This window comes from Corvus cornix, chromosome 23 (assembly GCF_000738735.6).
Source record: "Corvus cornix cornix isolate S_Up_H32 chromosome 23, ASM73873v5, whole genome shotgun sequence".
NCBI classification, from domain to species: Eukaryota; Metazoa; Chordata; class Aves; order Passeriformes; family Corvidae; genus Corvus; species Corvus cornix.
The window spans coordinates 7,281,305-7,301,580 of NC_046352.1; the positions used below are offsets into that span (position 1 = coordinate 7,281,305).

At 45.4% G+C, this 20,276-nt stretch overlaps 1 protein-coding gene across 12 annotated transcripts; it reads left to right on the forward strand.

The window, feature by feature from the left end:
- Window positions 1-535: 535 nt before the first annotated feature.
- HTR1D (5-hydroxytryptamine receptor 1D) lies at window positions 536-14,148 on the forward strand. Of its 12 annotated transcripts, none has more exons than XM_039564660.1 (4): window positions 536-660; window positions 1,439-1,892; window positions 9,667-9,707; window positions 11,143-14,148. In XM_039564660.1, the coding sequence occupies exon 4, from the start codon at window positions 12,303-12,305 to the stop codon at window positions 13,437-13,439; it is 1,137 nt and encodes a 378-aa protein (XP_039420594.1). In that variant the 5' UTR covers window positions 536-660; window positions 1,439-1,892; window positions 9,667-9,707; window positions 11,143-12,302; the 3' UTR covers window positions 13,440-14,148. The 12 variants fall into 12 exon arrangements, with proteins under 12 accessions (XP_039420594.1, XP_039420596.1, XP_039420589.1 ...); XM_039564662.1 differs by having other exon boundaries at window positions 1,439-1,725; XM_039564655.1 differs by having other exon boundaries at window positions 1,439-9,707.
- The last annotated feature ends 6,128 nt before the right edge of the window (window positions 14,149-20,276 follow it).

Consider the following 20,276-nt stretch of genomic DNA (forward strand, 5'->3'; position numbering starts at 1 on the left):
AGGTCGGAGCAAAGCTGAAGCAGCAGTTGAGTCAAGCCCATCCAGGGGAGCTCTGAACCGTCCTCTATCCTTGGCCATCGGCGGGGCCTCTCCCGCCACTCTGGTCATCACCGTTATCCTGAGAGTTGTTGATCCTCGAATCAAGTGGAACCACCCGAGGGTCTCCGACCCCGCAGTCTGCCATAGCCACGTTCCACGGCACCGGGGACAAGGCCCAGGCTGGCGCAGTGGGGTCCCGTGCAGGGAACTCCCCGGAGGGGGGTGCCACCCCTCCCCCCCACACATCGGGCAGCGCTGGCCCAGAGCCCACCCCCGAGCCGGGACTGTCCGCGCAGGCGGCCGCGGGGGGCTGGGGTCGGCGGCGCTGGCGGCGCGGGGACCCTTGTTGCCCTGACCCACGGGCGGGCAGAGCACCGAGCACCCCAACACCGAGCGAGCCGCTGCCGCCACACTGACGAACGGCTGGGCCCCCGCGACGCGGAGGAGCGGTGGAGCGGAGCAGAGGAGCAGAGGGGAGGGGAGGGGAGGGGAGGAGAGCGGAGGAGCGGGACGCGGAGGAGCACGACGCGCAGCGCGGGCGCGACGAGCCCGGCCGGGGCCGCCGGTATTTAGGGCGGACGCTGCCGTAGCCGGGCGAGAGTGGGACGGCGGGGATAGCGGGTGAGTGCTGGCGATGCCGGGGCGATGCCGACGGGGCGGGCTCCCGCTGGCGCTTGGCCGGGCCGGGCGGGGGGCGCCCGCGGGGTCCCTGGCTGAAGTTGGTTCTCGGGGACAGAGTGCTGGGGGCTTCGCCACGGCGGCCCCGGAGGAAGCCCAGGGACCCACCGGCGGAGGAGGGGGAACGGGAGGCGGGGGTCGGGAGCTGGAGGCCGGGGCCTGCGGGGGCATCGCCCCGGCATCACCCGGCATCGCCCCGGCTCTGCGGGCGCCGGTGGATGGGGCGGACAGAGCTCCCTCGGCGGCATCGCCCTGCGGTGCCGCGGAGAGCGGGGACCCCCGCAGCGCCGGACACGGGCGACACAGGATTACTGAATGGTTTGGGTGGGAAGGGACCTTTAGAGGTCACCTAGTCCATTCCCCCAGCCACGAGATGCATCTTCAACCAAATCAGGTTGGTCAGAGCCCCGTCCAACCTGACCTTGAATGTTTCGAGCCACAACCTCTCTGGGCAGTCTGTAATGACCCTTTATGCCGTGTATCTGGGAGGGAAGATCACAGGCGATTTAGAGCTTTAAATGCTTATTGCATGTCTCTTACCCCAGGTACAGGGTACTATCATGTAAATGAAGTGACCACTTTAGAAGTGTAATTTTATGTGGATTGCCCTGGCGAAAGCTTTTAGTTACTTTTAGTGTTGTCCCATTATTATCCCCCACTTTCCTGGTTTGTATTCCACGAGTGACACAGCTGCCTGGTTTTTTCTTCACTCCTGCTTCAGGTATGGTGGTGGCCAAAGGTGACCTCCAATTAGGTGCTAGCGCAAAGACAGGAGTTGCCACTGTAATATTGTACCCTTGGAATCCTCACCTGTCCATGTGTATGTACCTGCTTGGATGCAAACCAGGCTTTTCAGGACAAAATGCCCTATTTTCTCACGTGGAGCCAGTGGACCACCTGTCACCTGTTGCATCAACGATGAATGTGAGCCACTTTTGGGATGAGCTTTGGTCCTGCAGCAAAGAGCAGGACCCAGCCAAGAACAAGGACTGCCAGCATTGCAGACAGGTATTTCCAGTATACTGCAGGCAGCAAGGCATGAAACTTGAACATGGACTTCAAGGAGAATAATGTTTCCCCAGAGGGACGGTCCCTTTCCCAGTTGAGAGCCTGATGTAAACCCCAGAAAAAGAAACTGCCTTTGCAAAATTGAGTGGACAACTGACTTTAGAGAGGTGGGATTACTCTGCCAGTAATTGTAACTTCCTCCTTGCAGGGACTGCTGCCAATAGAGTGTTAAACAGATTATTCCAGAAAGCAATGGCTGGGATCTGTGAGGTTTCTCAAGGCAAATTTGCTTTTGCTTTTCATATTGTCTTTAAAGTTAAGGCAGCATCATAACAAAGGATTTAGGATATACATCATACATACTTCTCAAGTATTAAAATTAGCAAATATCAAACAATTTATTGTTTTCCATGTGCCTTGTAACATTTTCTGGTTTTCACATTTACCCCCAGATCTGGATGATCTCAGAGTAGCATTCTCACCAGTCATCACTCATTCATTTTCTTCTGATGTATCACACTTCTGATGGGCTGGGAATCAAGCACATGCAGTGCAAGCATGTGTAAGTAAATGGCAGAGAATAAGGAAATTTTTTAAAAAATCAAACTCGTGGTGTGAACACTGCTGGTTTGCAGCTTACTTAGAAATCTGGGAAATGTATTTCTTGAGTTGAGACATGTCAAAATGCAGGAAGATGTGAAAGGCCTGGCTACTTTTGGTGTCTTAACACAGAGTAAGCATGATGGTAGTGTCCTGTCCTCACCTAAATGCAGAACAAAACTTAGTGACAAGTAACACTCACTTCTGGCATGTACACAGCAGGGCAGTGCAGTTGCAGCCATTTGCCTGGATAGAACTGTCCTACATAGAGCTCTGAAGAAAACCATCCAGATATCAAAAGTCAGCATGAAAATTGACTGGTTTTTCCTCTGTCTTTTGAGTAAAGATTCCTTTCTGTCTCTTGGTGATGCACTCAGAGATACATGTAAAGGAAGACATCCCTTGGTGTGCACACAAGCCATAATCCACCCTCTGTGATCCCCAGAGGAGCAGTGCTGAACTCAGCCAAGATGTTCCTTCCTGCCTGCTCCCAGCCTGCCCATTACTGACCCTATATGAGCACAGAGGCATTGTGCAGAAGGAATTTAGGTATTTTACTGCCTCTGAGCTCCATGAAATTGGGATGGCTAGGGGAGTTTATTCTAAAACACAGAAAAAAATAACCAGCATCATGGCTGTAGAGACTGTGGTCAGAGCAACAACTGTTCAGCTTCTTTGCCGAGGCTGCTAGAGCTGAAGAGTCATATAGGGGAGTGCTACTTCATAGTGCCTTACAAACGTTCAGGGACTAAAGGAACAAGCATTGTATGTCAGGGAACCCTGTGTCTGCATCCTAGAAGGTGAAGCTGAAGGCAGAGGAGTATACCAAAGATCAGAGTGTAGCAAGAGAGGAGGGTAGAGAACTGTTAGGGAGCAATGCTTACAAAGCCAGAGGCATGTGGAAAATGCTTGTGGGACTGATGCCCTAGTCTGTCAAGAGAACATTCTGGTGCAGTGATCTTACCTGCCACAGTCATGGCGAGTTCATTCCTTGTGTTCATGCTCTGACATGGTGGAGGCTGGGGCCTCTGGTGTCCCAATGACATCCACTGACAGTTGTTGTAAGCAACCGTGTCATTCCTCACCACTCTCTTCTTGAAAGCAGTAAAAATTCTCAGTGTTCCTCATCCCATGTGGAACACCACAGCACCACAATGCTGAGTCTTGAGCTAGTTTGAGACCTGAACTGTGATGTTCTGCAAAACTTTCACTGTCTTGGTTTTTTGTTCATTTTGAATTGGCTATGTTTACACCATATTGCAGTCAAAAAGTTCTGGTTTTCACCATTTTACATGGGGTAGGCTTCTCTCATTCCCTTTACTTTCCTGGTGCTTCACTGGTTATAGGAAATCACACTCCAAAAAGATCATTTGACCTGTCCTTGTGACTTTCTGAGATGGAAATGTCACAGTGTCCCTAAGCAATACTTTTTTTCACTACTCTTACTATCTCCAAAATTTTCCTAATGGCTCAGTCTTTCTTGCTGTAGTTAAGTCCCTCTCCTTTCAGTGATATTAGTCACAGCCACAGGGAACAGACTATTCCTTCCTGTTCTGCAGGCTTTCATGCATAGAAAGACTGTTGAACATCTCCCTCAGCTGTGTTCTTTCAGCCCAGACATCCCTATTCCCATGCAGTTTATTCCCATACATTTTCTTTCCTGATGATTCGTGCTGCTTGCTTCTGATTTCTTTCTGTGTGGTCTGTATCTTCTTGGGAACAGTGCCCAAAGCTGAATGCAAGGCTGCCATTTGGCTTTGTCCAAAATGAACAGAACAAGATCTATTCAAGGCCTTATTCCTAGTTACACACTTGCCAAGGTGTTTGCTATTTTGCCCTGGTACAATGTCACTGGTTCTGCTGACAGTGCACAGTGGTCTTACACTGTGCAGAGCTGTTGCTGAGCTGGTTACTCTCCATCACACAACAGGGGAACTGCTCATTTCTACCTGAAATACATACCTTGCACTTGTTCTTAAACTCAACTTTAACCTTAATCCTCTTCCCTAGTGTTCTGGGCTGGAACCCCAGCAGTGTCATTCCACTGGATGGAACACACCATCTACTTCATCACCCAAACCATTACTGAAAGTACCAACTACTGGGCCTCCTCGTTCCTATCACAGTAAAATTGCTAGTAGAATTGTAGAATTGCATGGTAGAATATGTTTCATCCTGCTTGTGTCTAGGTAAAATTCCTGTGTGTTCCTTCACACACCACCTGCAGCTGGAAGCCATTCAGGCAGAAGTTGTTCCCAATTTTTTCCTGAATTGTCTTCAGGACAGAGGATAAGAGGATGCAGGATGCTTCTTCCAAGAAGTGTAAATCATGTTTCTGCAAAAGTTCATTTATTTACTGGGTGAGGAAGTGCTGCAGGAGAAGCCTACTGAAGCTCTCTCATCCTCACTGCTGGCAATTTGGTACACTCTTAATTTAGTGTCTGTAGTTAGACAGACCAATTATGATCTATGATCACAGCTTGTATTTTTAAGGCATACCTGTTTATGTAAGTGCAAGCATTAGCACGTCAACTAATGCCTTTCAAATCCCTCTGCATGCAACCCTGTAAGATCCTTTCTGGAAAAAATGTAATTCTTGACTTCGGGACTGGACAAAAAGGTCAGGCAAGGAATAATGGCCGAAGCATAAAAGTGAAACTTGGTGCATATGGATAGCCCTGAACAAACCTTAGTGGGCCACTGTGCTCATGGATAAAATCTCATGGGAGTGGCTGTGCATACTGAAACTGAATTCAGTAAAGCATCAATAGAAGAGCCACAGAGCACAGTGAAGTGTGGAACCAAGCAAGGATGATTTGGATGAGACTTTGCAAGAACTTTTTCTTCTTTGCAGGTATTTCTAGCATTTATCATTATAGATTCCAGCTGATTTTAAAAATTCCAAGGTTTTAGCACTAAGGACTCTGAATGCACTGTCCTTTTCCAGAGCACTCAGTGTGAGCCTTATTCCCATTGCTCCATTGGATGAATGCTAACTTAAGAATAAAGGTATTAAAACATCATTAAACACTTGGAAAAGTCTCCAAGCCTGAAAACAGTCTAGGGATACTCTGTGGGAGTTTGTAACAGAGATTCTCCATTCTTTCTAGTACTTCAGGGCAGGTACTTGGGAGACCCCAGCTGATCTCCTGTCCCTGCTCAAGCTCTCCTGCTGTCCACCACTGCTTTCAGACTTCAGGCAAGGCTGATAGGCTCAAGTTAGGCTTTTACATGCTCGGGTCACTCCAGATGTCCTTTTCAGAAACTGGAAAGAAATGGGCACCACTAAACAGCTTCTAGAACAGAGGGGAAATGGAGTCTGAGATGAACAGCCACTCAGATGTGCCCGATCAAAGTTTCTATATCACTTAGCTCAGCCAGATCAGAGTCAGTGTCATTCTGCTTGTTCCCAGATCCCACCTTGCAGGCTCTTGGACACAGTTGGCGCTGCAATCTCGCACCCCACTGTATTTCTTTGGCCCTTAAAATTCCACTGAATAATAATGGGAGACAAAACATGAGAAGGAAAAAGTTAATTGGAGATTTTGCATGGTGGACGTCTGTCATCAGAGACTTTATGGCTGAGAGCTAAGTGCTCCAGCCCCTGCTCCCTCCAAAGAACTTACTGGTAACATACTGTAGAGTCTGTTTATGCAATGTAATATTTGCCAGAATCACTGCCCATTAAATCCCAGACTTTCTTTTTGATAAGTAATATTTAGTTATAAGGTGTAACAGCAATTGTAACCTGGTCATTAACAATGGGTTGGATCGTTAATACATGTTGGCAGTGTATAAATAAAGGTAAGAGAGGAAAAGTACCAATAATTTCTTAAAAGCTGAGCAAAAATAGAAGGTGGGGAGAAGAGAGCAAAGGCATTAAACATTGCTAATATTTGCTTGCCAATTACTACAATTGCTTATTTAAAATGAGAAATGTTTTGCATACAGTTTCTCATATACGATGTTGTTCTCTATATCAAATGAACAAAATAGGCATGCCTGATTTACTTGGAAATAGTCACAATGATCCTAGCAGACTAGACATCTAGCCATGCTGCATGAGCCGTGCTGAACACTTGCAGTGTCAGGTATACTTTTCCAGAAATATGAACTCTACCAGCTCCCCTCACTGGCAGTGAAGAGAGATGCTCAGCCCTAAAGGGCCCAACTGCTGCCAGGCTTGACCAGAAATTCTGGTGCAAACAGAATTTACATAGACTATACCTTTGATTTTTCAGTGCAATACGCTATAGTGTTGCCTGGTTTTCTCCCAGGAGCTGCATTCTGTTTTGGTTATGATCTCTGGATGGGCAGATTCCTAGAGCTAATTCTAAATGTATTTCATGTGGTTTGAACAGGGCTTTTGTCTTCAAGTTGGACTCCATACCTACTCTATGATGCATGCTTGAGTCAATTGTCCTAAATATGCAAGAACTTATTCAAAACTTGCTCCCTCTTTTGAGTTCTGCTCTAAAATGGGCCTTCAGAGGGGTTCCTCTTGGCCAGAGTGCCACCTCCTGTCCTGCGGGGGGCCTTCTGGCCACCTGCTGTTGGATCTCACTGGAAGCAGCTTCAGCATGACAGAATAGACTTGGTCTATTCTGTGGATTCTACATTTAAATGAAAAGTGAGAATCAGGTACAAAATGAATTTTCAGTAGTTTGCTGAACTTTAGCTCTGTTCTCAGCCATCCCTTCACAATTCTCCAGCTTCAAAAGAAGAAAATTAATTCCCAAATTCCTCTAACTTCAGTGTGAACTTAAAGGAAATGTGCAACTTATTAAAGGACATTTTAAGTAATTTTCCTTTTTATTTTCTATTCTATTTAGTGAAAGAGTAAATTCTGTATTTTTATTTCAACATACCTATTTTTGTACATATTATTTATCCCGCTCCAGCCCAGCTCTGCAGGGGTGCATCGAAGCCTTCTCCTTGCAGTCCAGCATCCTTAGAAAGTGTGTCAGCTGCACCATGAAATTATGGTCTGCAGGAATTGCCCCACTCTCCAGTAATTGCTGTGCTCCAGAAGGGACAGAAATGTGTTGGGACTTTGTTTGCCCTTGGGACTGAGCACCTCTGGTAATCTGGGCAATCTCTGCAGCTCTGTGCCCAGAGCCCATATGATGACTTGATCCTAAGGAGCTCCTGGTGCCACCCAGCCTTCTCCTGCCTGTCAACGTACCTGCCTTGGCACACCTGGTGCTCAGTTTTTTCTCATAGAGACCCTCCCCTGCCACCTTGTCCTTGCTCACTAACTGCGGAGCTGGAACACAAAGCACTTTTTCCTAAGAAGTACCTGGTTTTAAGTGAGGACCCTGAACTGTGAAGCAGTGCCAGTGCTATCACTAACAGCTAAAGTGTGTTCTCTTCTCACATTGCACATGACTTTGCTTCACATTCCAGACCCTGAGCTAAGCTTTCTGCTAAGTTAAATAGCACTGCAATGTCTGGAATTGTCTCTCCATTGAAATGCTCTTTCCTGTGATTAAGTGCTGCTTGCTGTGGTTGTATCATCACTGTCACATATCTTCAGCCTAGGGTCACTCTATGCCTTGGTTTCTCATCCTCACTGCATGGATCTATATCTGCCCCATCTTCCCTTGACTGAGCAACTGGCACACGATTTGGTGCAGTAGTGTAGTAGGACAATCCACAGGGACAGTAGTCTGGATAAACTATTGGGGACAGTAGCATGGATAAACCAAGGACAGGTGTGCCCTCCTTTGCTCTGTGCTGTTCCTGACTGCTCTTTATCAAGTCTTGCCTGCAAGCGCCCAACACAACACTGTGGCTTGCTCCGGCTTGGCATTGTATGTCACTCCTGCTGTGCTGTGAAAACCTCCCTCTGGTTGGCTGTGACATCACCTTCAATTTATTTCAGGCACTTTGAAGTGAAAAAATACCCACAGTCCATGGCCAAGAGCACCCGGTGAAGCCCAAGGAAAGATGGACCAAGCACAGTGCTGATGCAGCCAAGGCACCTGAGAGGATTGCAGTCCTGTGAAGTGTGGGTGACAAACCTGCCATGCCCCGCCTGGCGGGGCCGGAGGGCTGTCGTGGGCCGATGCCTCCGAAGCTGCGCACACAGCTGCCTGCAGGCGGCACTGCTGCCACGTGCAGTGACCCAGCCGCGCGTGGCACACACAGGAGGCAATTATGCTATTTTATCTCGAGGTGATAACATCACCGGTATTAAGGAAGCTTCCCTATCTGACCATCCAGGAGCCACTCTGGCAGTCACTCTTGCACCACTGGGTGCTTCGCAGCTACACCCCCACACTCACACAGTCAGACCTGGTTTCCTCACCAGCTCAACACCAGGTTTCCCATGGCAGAGTCTCAAATGTCTTGAAGGAGCTATCATCTACAAGAGCTCAACCTGCAGCTGGCACTGCAGCTGAGCCCTGAGCTACTGGCATTAAGTGTATTCCTCAACAACCAGGTTCTGCCCAGTGCTCCTCATTCTCCAGAGACCATGTGCATCCTGCCCAGGCAGCATGTCCCTTTGCTTTCAGAAAACATGCTGGATGGCCACTTCCTAGTCCTGGGCTCTGGTGCTTCAGGATATATCATGTCTGTGCATTTGTGTTCTGCTTTTCTTAATAGGCAGTTATGTGTATGACCTCGTACTTGACTTAATTTAATGACTGCTTGTCATTTAATGTTATTTTTCTTCAGTATCTGTAGTTTACACAAACTTAATTTCTTTTTCTTTTTAACAGGAAAACAATTTACCTCTATTCATCATTCTTTTGTTGAGTAAAAGGCAACTTCATTGAAATACTAAATGATTTGGAATATGTTAATTTTGTCCAGATGGTAACTCTTCCTGAGTACATGATAAATACCTGACTTGGAACATTTGTGTAAAACACTGATTCTTTTCCTTTGGTGATCACATTAGAGGAAAATATCATTTATTTATAAAAATTAATTCAGTAACTCAATATATGTTTGGTTTCAGTACAACTTTCTCCCATTGTTGGGTTGCTTGTTTGCTGATATTTTGAAGATTTATAATTTATTTGAACTCCAGACTGCAAATACCATGTTCCACATCAGTTTATTTTTTCCCTACAGTGACTGCAAGCTGGTGGAAGCAATAGAACTACTAATAGGCTTGTTCATGTACAGGTGGGTGGGTGAGGTGCAGTTCATTTTAGTTCACGTTGCTAGAATTGTTGTAACAGAGAGAAAAAGCTGATACAATATATGGGAAAGGCTTGATATCCCTTTTTTCAGTAACTGAAATCAAGGTTGGATCTGGCTTTGGTTTTTAGGTAATCCAGTCATTGTCTTTAATAGTGCTAATAAGTCTGTCTGGTGGTTTTGGTTTAGATTTTCTCCTGTGTGGGATGTGTGATCAGCCCAGCATTCAGGTAAGAGATTTCTTAGACTCTAAAAGTGAGAGCTCTGAAATGAGCTGTTACTGTGTCAGAGAGTTAAAGGGATGGTAAAGGTATGGAAAGAAAAAGATAAAGGAAATTCCTTACAGAGAAACGAGATTAACTTCAGCATCCCTATTCACTAAAGGGAAATTGGGGGATATTTACAAGTGGAACCTTTATTTCTGACCAAAGGGAACAACAAAAAAATTTTACTATCAGACAGTGCTCAGCTAGAGAGTTTGATGCAACTTGAAGCACAATGGTAGCAGCAGCTGGGGTCAGCCTCTACTTCAACCCCCTTTGTACCTGCCAACTGCAAGACAACCACTACATTGCTACTTCCCAAAGAGATCTGGGCAATTGCTGAGCTATAACCTGACATCTGTACCTATAGCCAGTTGGCAGAAATTACAACTATGTATTACTGTACACATAGTAAATATGGTGATTTGGGTAACAGTCAAAGTTCAGACTTCAGTAAAGTAAGTTATGCTTCACCAATCTGTTAAGTTAATTAAGAAAAGCTGGTGAGTATATGGAGTGAGTGAAGTCCAACTTATACAATTACTTAGACTCTCAAGAGACTTTGAGTGATTTGGACAGCCCACAAATAGTGTGGTGATGACATCTGACGATGAAACAAAGCTCTTTGGAGTATTAAAGACAAGGACTGACTGTGCAGAGTTGCAAAGAGCCTTAGTTAAAAAGTGGTAGAAGGAATACAATACTCACAACTGAGCAGACAGGGGAAAAAAGCTGATATTACCACTCCAGGTATTTGGAATTACATTAATTGGAACTGCTTTGTGGAAATGTAAGATCAGTGCTGTGCAATGATTCAAAAAGCAAAGTACTTCTCAGAAATCATTAGGAAATAAACTGGGAACAGAAAACACCATTATGCTGGAGTATAAATCTATGGTGTATCCATATCAACAGCTGTTTGGGGTTCTGGTCTCTCTCTCCAAAAAAAGGTATCGGTGTTGGGAAAGCATCAGAAAAAGGCAAAAGGGTTGAGCTGAATGTATGGACCATTGCCAGAGAGTGGTGACTGGATTTGATGGACTTCGGTCACTATAAACAGTTTTATGTTAAAAAATTCTTATAAATTGAACCTTTGCTCAGTATCACAAAATGGCCATTAGGAAAGGATTTTCCCTTCCTGGAAAAAAAAAAAAAATCAAGAAACTAATAGTCTAGTGTGAAATACAGGACTTTTCTATGTCCCCTTATTGGAAAAGTACACCTCAAAAGACAAAGCATGTCTGAAAATGTGACTCACAGAAGGTGATTGTGTGTAAAAAAATCAAACACACCAAACTGAAAAGTGTTGATTCTTGTATTAGGATTTAGGAGCTTAAGAGAGGCTGTTTGACTTCAGAGTGCTAATGTTTCATGTAGAATATATGCTCCTCTTGCTCCACAGATTCCTAACCAAGTTACTCTCCATTCTGTGTTGGATGGCATGAGTTGGTACCAGCGATGACTGAGAGAGGCACTTCTCTTCAATGGTTGGGAGGAGGCTGGCCTGGTGATTATCTTCTTGGAGAAGTTCAGTGTTTCTCCTTGTAGCCCTCATAGCACACTTCAAAGCCATTCATGACCCACATTCAGGATCTCTTTCAAGAAGGGTTGGGCTGGCATAATGTAAGTGAGATTCTGGTACTCATGGGTGAAAGTGAGTGAAAGGCCTGAAGGAAATCTGTCTTAGGATGTTTCCTTCAGGTTTGTGAAGACTTCAGGAAATCCAGTCCTGGTGAACCCAAGGAAAAACACGGAAAGCCTGTAGATTGCATACTGTGCTATAATGTGCACTAGTGCATTGGGGTCTGGTACCCAACACCTGACTTAAGCATTTGAAGACTAATTGTTGAAGGGAAAACCTGAATAGTCTGGAGAAATAAATGAAAATGGAGATCTGTACTTGAAGAAGTCTTGATTTGCAAATCTGGCAGAAATTATGTTTACAGAAGGAATCCAGAAGTACTGTTTTGTGTCTTAGGTACTCTACTAATAAAGTGTCCCTTGTAAATACCAAGAACATGACAGTCAGCAATTAGGGAGAAAAGGAAAATACTCTTGAGGGTAGCTTTATCCCAAGCAAAGGGGCATCAACTGCATGCCGAGATGTTTCTTTTCCATCTGTTATTCCAATTCCTTCAGTATTGATTTATTCAGCTTTGCAGAAGATTAGGTCAGGAAGGAGGTGTGAAAAAAAGATAATGAAGAGTGATTTAGTTTTCTTCAAGATGAAAAGCACCTAAATTCCCATCACTCTTTTCTGTTTTCATTGTACTGTTGTACTGTTTTCATTGCTGTACACCAGACTCATGTCTGGATGACATTTTGCTTTAACAATGATGTAATTGATGTGATGTGATGTGATGTGATGTGATGTGATGTGATGTGATGGAAAATCCTGCTTAGGAGACTACCTCATCTACTGTGTCAGCTGAAGTTTTCAACAAGTTCATATTTCTTCAGTGCTGGACCGAAGTATGAAAAATTCTATTTTATGAAGAAAAGTGAGCACCTTTCTTCATTGTTCCAGAAAGATTACACTGGAAAGTGAAATCAGAGCAGAGGATGACTCAGTACAACCATTCAGCACAGTTCTCTCTCCAGAGCTCAGCAAATAAATCATTGAATTTCACTGAAACACCTCTGTCTTGGGATGAAAGGACACTCTTAGGGCTGAAGATTTCACTGTCAGTCCTTCTGTCTGTTATAACTTTGGCAACAATCCTTGCAAATGTTTTTGTTGTTATTACAATTTTTCTGACTAGAAAGCTCCACACACCTGCGAATTACCTCATTGGCTCTTTGGCAGTGACTGATCTTTTAGTGTCTGTCCTCGTAATGCCTGTCAGCATTGCTTACACAGTCACCCATACGTGGGCCTTTGGCCAATTGCTGTGTGATATCTGGTTGTCATCAGACATCACGTGCTGCACAGCCTCCATCCTACACCTCTGTGTTATTGCACTGGACAGATACTGGGCTATCACAGATGCTTTGGAATACACCAAACGCCGGACTGCTGGCCGAGCAGCCCTCATGATTGCCGTGGTCTGGATGATATCTATTAGTATCTCTGTGCCACCGTTTTTCTGGAGGCAGGTGAAAGCTCATGAAGAAATTGCGAAGTGTACTGTAAACACCGATCAAATTTCCTACACAATTTATTCTACTTGTGGAGCTTTCTACATCCCAACTGTGCTCCTCCTGATATTGTATGGTAGAATTTATGTAGCAGCTCGATCCAGGATTCTGAAGCCACCCTCATTATATGGGAAACGTTTTACTACTGCACACCTGATTACTGGTTCTGCAGGGTCTTCCCTCTGCTCCATTAATGCTAGCCTCCATGAAGGGCATTCCCATTCAGGTGGATCCCCAATATTTATCAGTCATGTTAAAATAAAACTTGCAGATAGTGTGCTGGAAAGGAAAAGAATTTCTGCTGCAAGAGAAAGGAAAGCTACCAAAACTTTAGGCATTATTCTGGGAGCTTTCATTTTCTGCTGGCTGCCTTTTTTTGTTACATCCCTAGTCCTACCAATCTGCCAAGATGCCTGTTGGTTTCATCCCATCCTACTGGACTTTTTTACCTGGTTGGGTTACCTAAATTCGTTAATCAATCCAGTCATTTATACAGCTTTTAATGAAGAATTTAAACAGGCTTTCCAAAAACTAATACTTTTCAAAAAGTGTTCATCTTGAGACTCTCCTCTTGTGTAACTGACCCTTGTGCACTCTCACAGCCTACCTGAAACTTTCCATGCTTTTACTCCTAAGGAAAGGAGTGGTAATTGTCATCTCTGCTGCTACCCTGTTCTGTGCATGTAACTGCGAATTTCTTGCCAATTTGATACTTTCTGTTTGGGACTGTACATGCCATAGCAGAACTTGTCCATGGTCTCTGCAGTGATCATGTCTGTATATAAGATCAACAACCCATGAAATAAGCTTTGCAGCAAGGGAAGGTGTATGAACCAGGGAGCTGGTCTTGTGTGATGAGGTGACACATTATCCAGTTCTACCATGCTTTGTAGCCTAATGGGAGGAAATTGTGTGTGTATTTACAAGACCTTAGTATTTCTGCTGTATATTAACCATTTATGTAGGCTGAGAAAGTTTCTGGAGAGCAGGATCTGATACATATTTTCTATGGCATGTATCTTACCCATGTGAAGCTGATAAAACCTGTAACTTTTTCAGAAGATGTGTGACACAGCCTGACTATAATCAGCAGCACGGCAGAGAGGCATAGCACAGATACAAGTTATGTGGATATTTCACAAATGTTGCATTTGAAGCTATGCTTTTGGTGAACTGTAGAAAGAAGACAATTTATTTGAATTATTACACATTTTATCATGAATAGAAAAGCCAGTGCAGAAATACCACAAAATAAATAGTATGAAAATTATTGATCTTGTATTTCTGTCATTTAATTTTTTTGCATGCATAAACTGAAACAGGAGAATATAGTTAGTACCAGTGTGGAATGACTAGGACCTCATAAAATAGCCAGAAGGTTCACTCCTTGGTGACAAGATAGGGAAGTTAAAGAGGGGAGAATGAAGTGACACACCAAGGAAAACTTTCTTAGTAATTAAGGTTGTTGGGGTGGATGTGGCATCACTATCTCTGGAATTCTTTCAGTACCGGTCAAGCAAACTGCAGTCAAGGAATCATACTGTCAGGACCATCTGCTGGGGCTGCAGAGCAGGTCCCTTCTAACATGGGCTTCTCTGCCTCTGGGATTATTTCCCTGATTTGGCAGGTGGGAAGCTGGCACATGGAGGTCTTGGATGAAGTCTCAGACTTGGTGTGCTGAAGACAGCACACCAAGTGGTGCAGCCCAAATTTCATACAACATTTTAGTCTCTGGGCATTTTATGTCAGAACTGTGATGTCTACTGAATATGAGCCATGCATTGCTTTGAAAGTTACCCCATCATCCTTCTGACCGCCCTTCCATCTCTCAGCCTGCTCCAGTTCATCTCCACCATCCACTGCTGTGGCCATCCCAACACACTCCACCACAGCGCATGTCCACCACAGCGCATGTCCACCACAGCTTTCAGCCTCTCCTTTGCATTTGTAGCACAGCTTTGCAGCTTCTCCCAGTTGCTGGTGCCTCTGCTGAGGATGGACCATAAGTGATGCCCCAGGACGTGCTGCAGAGTCAGAAAGAGCAGTTGTGTGGTTATAGAACTGCAGGTCTCTCTCTCAACTGAGGGCATTTAAGGCTGCCCTGTTTGGGACATGGCTCCTCTACCCTCCCAAAACTGCACTGATATAGCTCTGTCAAACTTAAGAGATTTTGATGGTACCACTGCATGGCCATGTCCACACAGTCTGCTTCCAAAGTATGTGCAGACTGCCCACTGGCAGTGGAGGTTCTAGCCCGTGCTCACTCCTGAGCTGTGCTGGTGCATTGCCTGGGGACACGTGAGCTGACACAGGCCACAGCCCACAGGGGAAAGCCTGAACCATTAACCAGTGTAGACAACTGAATTCTTACACCCAAGACCAGTCCCTGGTACTGTTCAGTTTGCTGTTATAGCAGTATACAGCTTGGAGCTCCAGACTCCATTCTGGGCTGCCTGCATTCAGGCCACTCACAGTTGCTAGCACTGTGGGACAGACAGTATTGCACTACTTTACTGTCCAGTCTTTCTCTGGAGGTAGCTGAAGTATGGTGGCATCACAAAAGGTTAGTATAACCACCTCTACTAGAAAAATGGGATATACGGTCCCATATTGGGCCTGCAGCAGAGGATCTGTGTGACTACATGAATTTAGAGATACAACACCAGGATCCTGCAGGATCTTGTCACTCAAAGAACCATTTGTGGAGATTGGAGAAAACTCTTCCAGAGTAACATAGGACATTGCATAATCTACAACACTGTCATCTTCTAAATGAGACAGACGAACAGCCAATTCTTCCTCAGAAGTCATAGTGTGTTATTTTAGAATAATCATTTCTATCATGGTTGTTGGTGATACAGGTCTCCCTGGATAGTAGTGACCCATACCAGGTTTTGGTCAGCCATTGAGCTATGGCTTAAAGAGCAAATGTTTAAAGTTAGGCCTTATGCTCCTTGGTCCACATCACTTTGCATTGTCTACCAACTGGTAGAATTTGGAGGAGCCTTTCTGTTTGACATTTACACAGCAAGACAAGACTGCTTTTAAAAGGATCCAGCAGTCTGCCAGCAGTGGCTGAACCCAAGAACAAAGAGCACCCTAGAAGGTTTCCTGGAACTATATGTCATTAGATTTTGTATGAGAGTGCCCATATGACATGCCCTCACTCCCTCAGGAATCCTTTCCTGTCCTCCAGCAATTAAAGCTGGGAGACAGTCACCAGTCTGAAGAGTGCATAGTTTCAGAAGTCATGGGATTATCTCTGCAGACCTTTTTCTTTTGTTTTCTTTTGTTTTCTTCTTTTTTTTTTTCACTAAAGGCAAAGGTTTGGATATCTCTGAAGTTTTCACTCCTTTCCCCTGATACCTTTTTAATGCTGTCCATCCTGCCTGCACCCTGTGCTTTCTGGACGCCTTTGTCTATGGTGCTCTTCTGGCCTGAGGGGCTCAGGGTACAGGGAGAGTGTCACACAGCTCTAACTGCACAAACATATCTGTTTCAAGGCTTGAAAACAAAAGAAAAAGACCAAATTAAGGCGAAAGGATGAAGGACAAACCAAGTAAATTACAGAAAAGATCACAGAACACAGAATGAAGGTCTTGGTTCCTCAGGGACTTGAATAAGAGAATTAAACATGGTTTCTCTGCCTCCCTTCCAGCAGCACCAGCATAGGGCTGGTGATTTCTGCTTTGTACCAGCTTCTGCTGCAAGCTACAATCTAGCCTTCCCGCCATATGGCTTCATGCTGCCTGTGGCAGGGCTTGCCTTCAGCCAGGTCCCTTTTGAAGCACTGATTCTCTTCCTACCTCCTGTTTCACAACATCATGCTAGTAGTGAGCCCTTGGGTCACAGTGCTCCTGCAAAAACTTGGCAGCAAGACTGTCACTCAGTTGTCTAAATGATGCTGAATTTTGGCCCGCATTTCACTTAGGGAGCTTGTCCACAGTGTCGTTCAAGTGGCCTTATGCCTGGTTCTAACCTTGAAATCAGAGCTTGGAGCAGCTGATGCCACATCTCATTAGAAATACTGACACAGGCACTGAGAGCAAGTGTGTCAGTCCTTCCTCAGACTGGGGAACATGCAATACATAGAATCAGACTAATTCAGGTTGGAAGGGACCTTTCGACATCACTCATCCAAAATTCTACTCAAAGCAGGGCCATCAGAGATTTTCTCAGCCTTCCAAGAATAAGGTCGCAAAACCTTTCTGGGCAACCAGATCTAGTGCTTGACTGTCCTCATGGTGAAAAAGATTTTTCTTATATCTAGTCTGAGCAACTCTTTTTTTCAACTTATGTCTCCAACCAATAACTTCCTCCAGGCAAAACAGTCCCAGCTTTCTCAGCCTGTCTTTGTAGGGGAAAGTGTTCCACTCATCAACTTTGTGGTCTGCTCTGGACTTGCTCCAACAGTTCCATTCCTTTTTATGTTAGGGATTCCAGAACTGTATGCAGCACTCTGGGTGGGGTCTCACAAGAGCAGAGTAGAAGGGGAGAGCTCCCTCCTTTGACCTGCTGGCCATGCCCTTTCTGATGCAGCCCATTGGTTTCTGGGCTGGGAGCACTCAGTGCCAGCTCATGGTGAGTTTTTCATCAACCACCACCTCCAAGTTTTTCTCTGTAGGGCTGCTCAGTCACTTCTCCACCCAATCTATAGGTGTGAGTGAGATTGCTGCAACCCAGGTGCAGGACCTTGTACTTTGCTTTGTTGAACTTCATGAGGTTTGCATTGACCCTACCTCTCCAGCCTGTCCAGGTCCCTCTGGATGGCATCCCTTCCCTCCGGTGTGTTGACTGCACAACACAGCTCTGTGTCATCAGCAGATTCACTGAGGGTGCCATTTGATCCAACTGTCCATGTTGCCAACAAAAATACTGAACAGTATCATCCCAGACCTCTGAGGGACCTCACTCGTCACTGGTCTCCACATGGACAATGGGCCAGGGACCAAAAGTCTTTACCTGTGGCCATCCAGCCAGTTCTTTATCCATGGTGGTCTACCCATCAAATCCATGTCTCTCCAGTTTGGAGACAAGAATGTCATGCAAGACAGTGCCAAATGCTTTGCCTAAGTCCAGTTAGATCATGTCAGTTGCTCTGCCCATATACACCAGTGCTGTAGCCCCATGATAGAAGGTCACAATATTTGTCAGGCATGATTTCCCCTTTTTTAAGGCGTGTTGGCTGTGACCAATAACATCTTTGTTTTCCACGTGCTTTAGCATAGTTTCTAGCAGAATCTGCTCCATGATCTTGCCTGGCACAGATGTGAGACTGACACAGATGTGAGACTGACTGTTCTGTAGTTCCTGGAGTCTTTGCTTTCCCCTTTTTAACAATGGGGTTTGTATTTCCCCTTTTCCAATCATCAGGGACTTCATTGGACTGCCATGAAACCTGAAACCTTTTCACCCACCATCCTTCTTGTAACTCCTAGATCATAAGCTGACTTTCCCCAGCTCTATGATGGTTCCTAGCTTGAAATTGTTCCCCTATTTTTTGTCGTAGTTTAGGAATGGTATTCTCCAGTTTAGTACTTCCGCTAAAACCACATGCCACTTCCCCTCCTTGCTTCCATTTGGAGGCACAAAAGGCAAAGATCACAGGTTGAAAGAAGAACAATTTACTGGAAACAACAAAGAGATAAGAAAATGAACAAAAGCTTCTGACAATAAATAATACCAGACCATTCCATTCACTACGTTTACTCAACCAGAAGGAACCCCTTCTGCCTGGAAGAGAATCCCTTTCCCCCCACCCCCAGCAATGATGTGAGGTGGTGGTGAATAACATCTGGGCCCTAACCACACCCCTCCCAGCTACTGCAGAAAATGAATCCTGTCCTGGCCAAAACCAGGACATTATGCCCCCCTTGTTCTGTACTATCTACATCATGCTCAGATCTGACACCTTCTAACAATAGATAGATAGATAGATAGATAGATACAAAACCACAGGTATCATTTCCATAGTCAATAGCATCCCTCCAAGGTGTCTGTTGAGTTCATTTAGTCTATGGCTGTGGGTTCTATCAGTCCTAGATGTCTTCCAGGGCAGGAGAGCTGGTGTGCTGTTGGCTGGTTGCTGCATCAGGAATTCATGACTGGTGTATCTGGAGCACTCCATACTCATTGTCCATGGTAGTTACAGCACACAGTGTCATTCAGCAACCAATATTATATAATTCAACATTACAGACTGTTCTCACCCAAAATTCAAATCTCCTCGAGACCCACATCGTGTTTCCCTGTCCCTCTGCATTACCCACCAAGTGCATCCAGGTCACTGAGCAAAAAACAGTCTCACAGATGGGTTTGCCTTTGCTTGATGCAGAACTAATGCAAACTGTCTTCCCTAACACATTTCTAATATGCATCACAGGGACTTTATCTCCTTCTACACTGTGTAGAGGTTTTGTTTGGGCAAGGCCAGCTCGATTGGTAGAGCCTCTGGGGTTAACTAACCAGATGGCCTTCGCTAAATGTAGATCCCAATGTTTGCAGGTCCCACCACCCCCTTGCTTTCAGTGTGGTTTCTAACAGTCCACTGTACTGTTCAATTTTCCCAGAGACTGGTACCTGATAGGGAATGTGATACACCCACTCAATCCTGTGCTCTCCGACCCAGGTGTCTATGAGGCTGCTTTTGAAATGAGTCCCATTGTCTGACTCAATTCTTTCTGGGGTGCCATGCCACCACAGGACTTGCTTTTCAAGGCCCAGGTTGGTGTTCTGGGCAGTGCCGTGAGGCACAGGGTGCTTCTCCAGCCGTCCAGGGGTTGTTCCTGCCATTGTCAGCACATAGCACTTGCCTTGGAGGCTCTGTGGGAGTGTGATGTAATCGATCTGCCAGGCCTCCCCAGATTGATATTTCGACCATTGACACCCAGACCACAGAGGCTTTACTCTTTGGGCCCTGCTTGATCACAGCACGTTTCACAGCTATAGATAACCTGGGAGATGGTGTCTGTGGTTAAGTCCACTCCTTGATCACAAGCCTACCTATATGTTTCATCTCTTCCCTGATGATCTGAGGCATCTTGGGCCCACCAAGCCAGAAATGACTCACCCTTATGTTGCCAGTCCAGATCTACCTGAAAATTTTAATCTTGGCAGCCTGATACCCCTGTCCATTGTTGTGATGTTCTTCAGTAGCATGATTCTTGGGTACGTGTGCATCCACATGACAGACTTTCACAGCCATCTTCCCTACCCAGACAGCAATGTCTTGCCACATGTTGGCAGCCCAGATGGGTTTCCCTCTGCACTGCCAATTGGTCTTTTTTCATTGTTCCACCCACCCCTGCAGAGCATTTGCCACCATCCATGAGTCAGTATAGAACGTAGAGCAATGGCCATTTCTCCCATTCAGCAATATCCAAAGCCAGCTAGACAGCT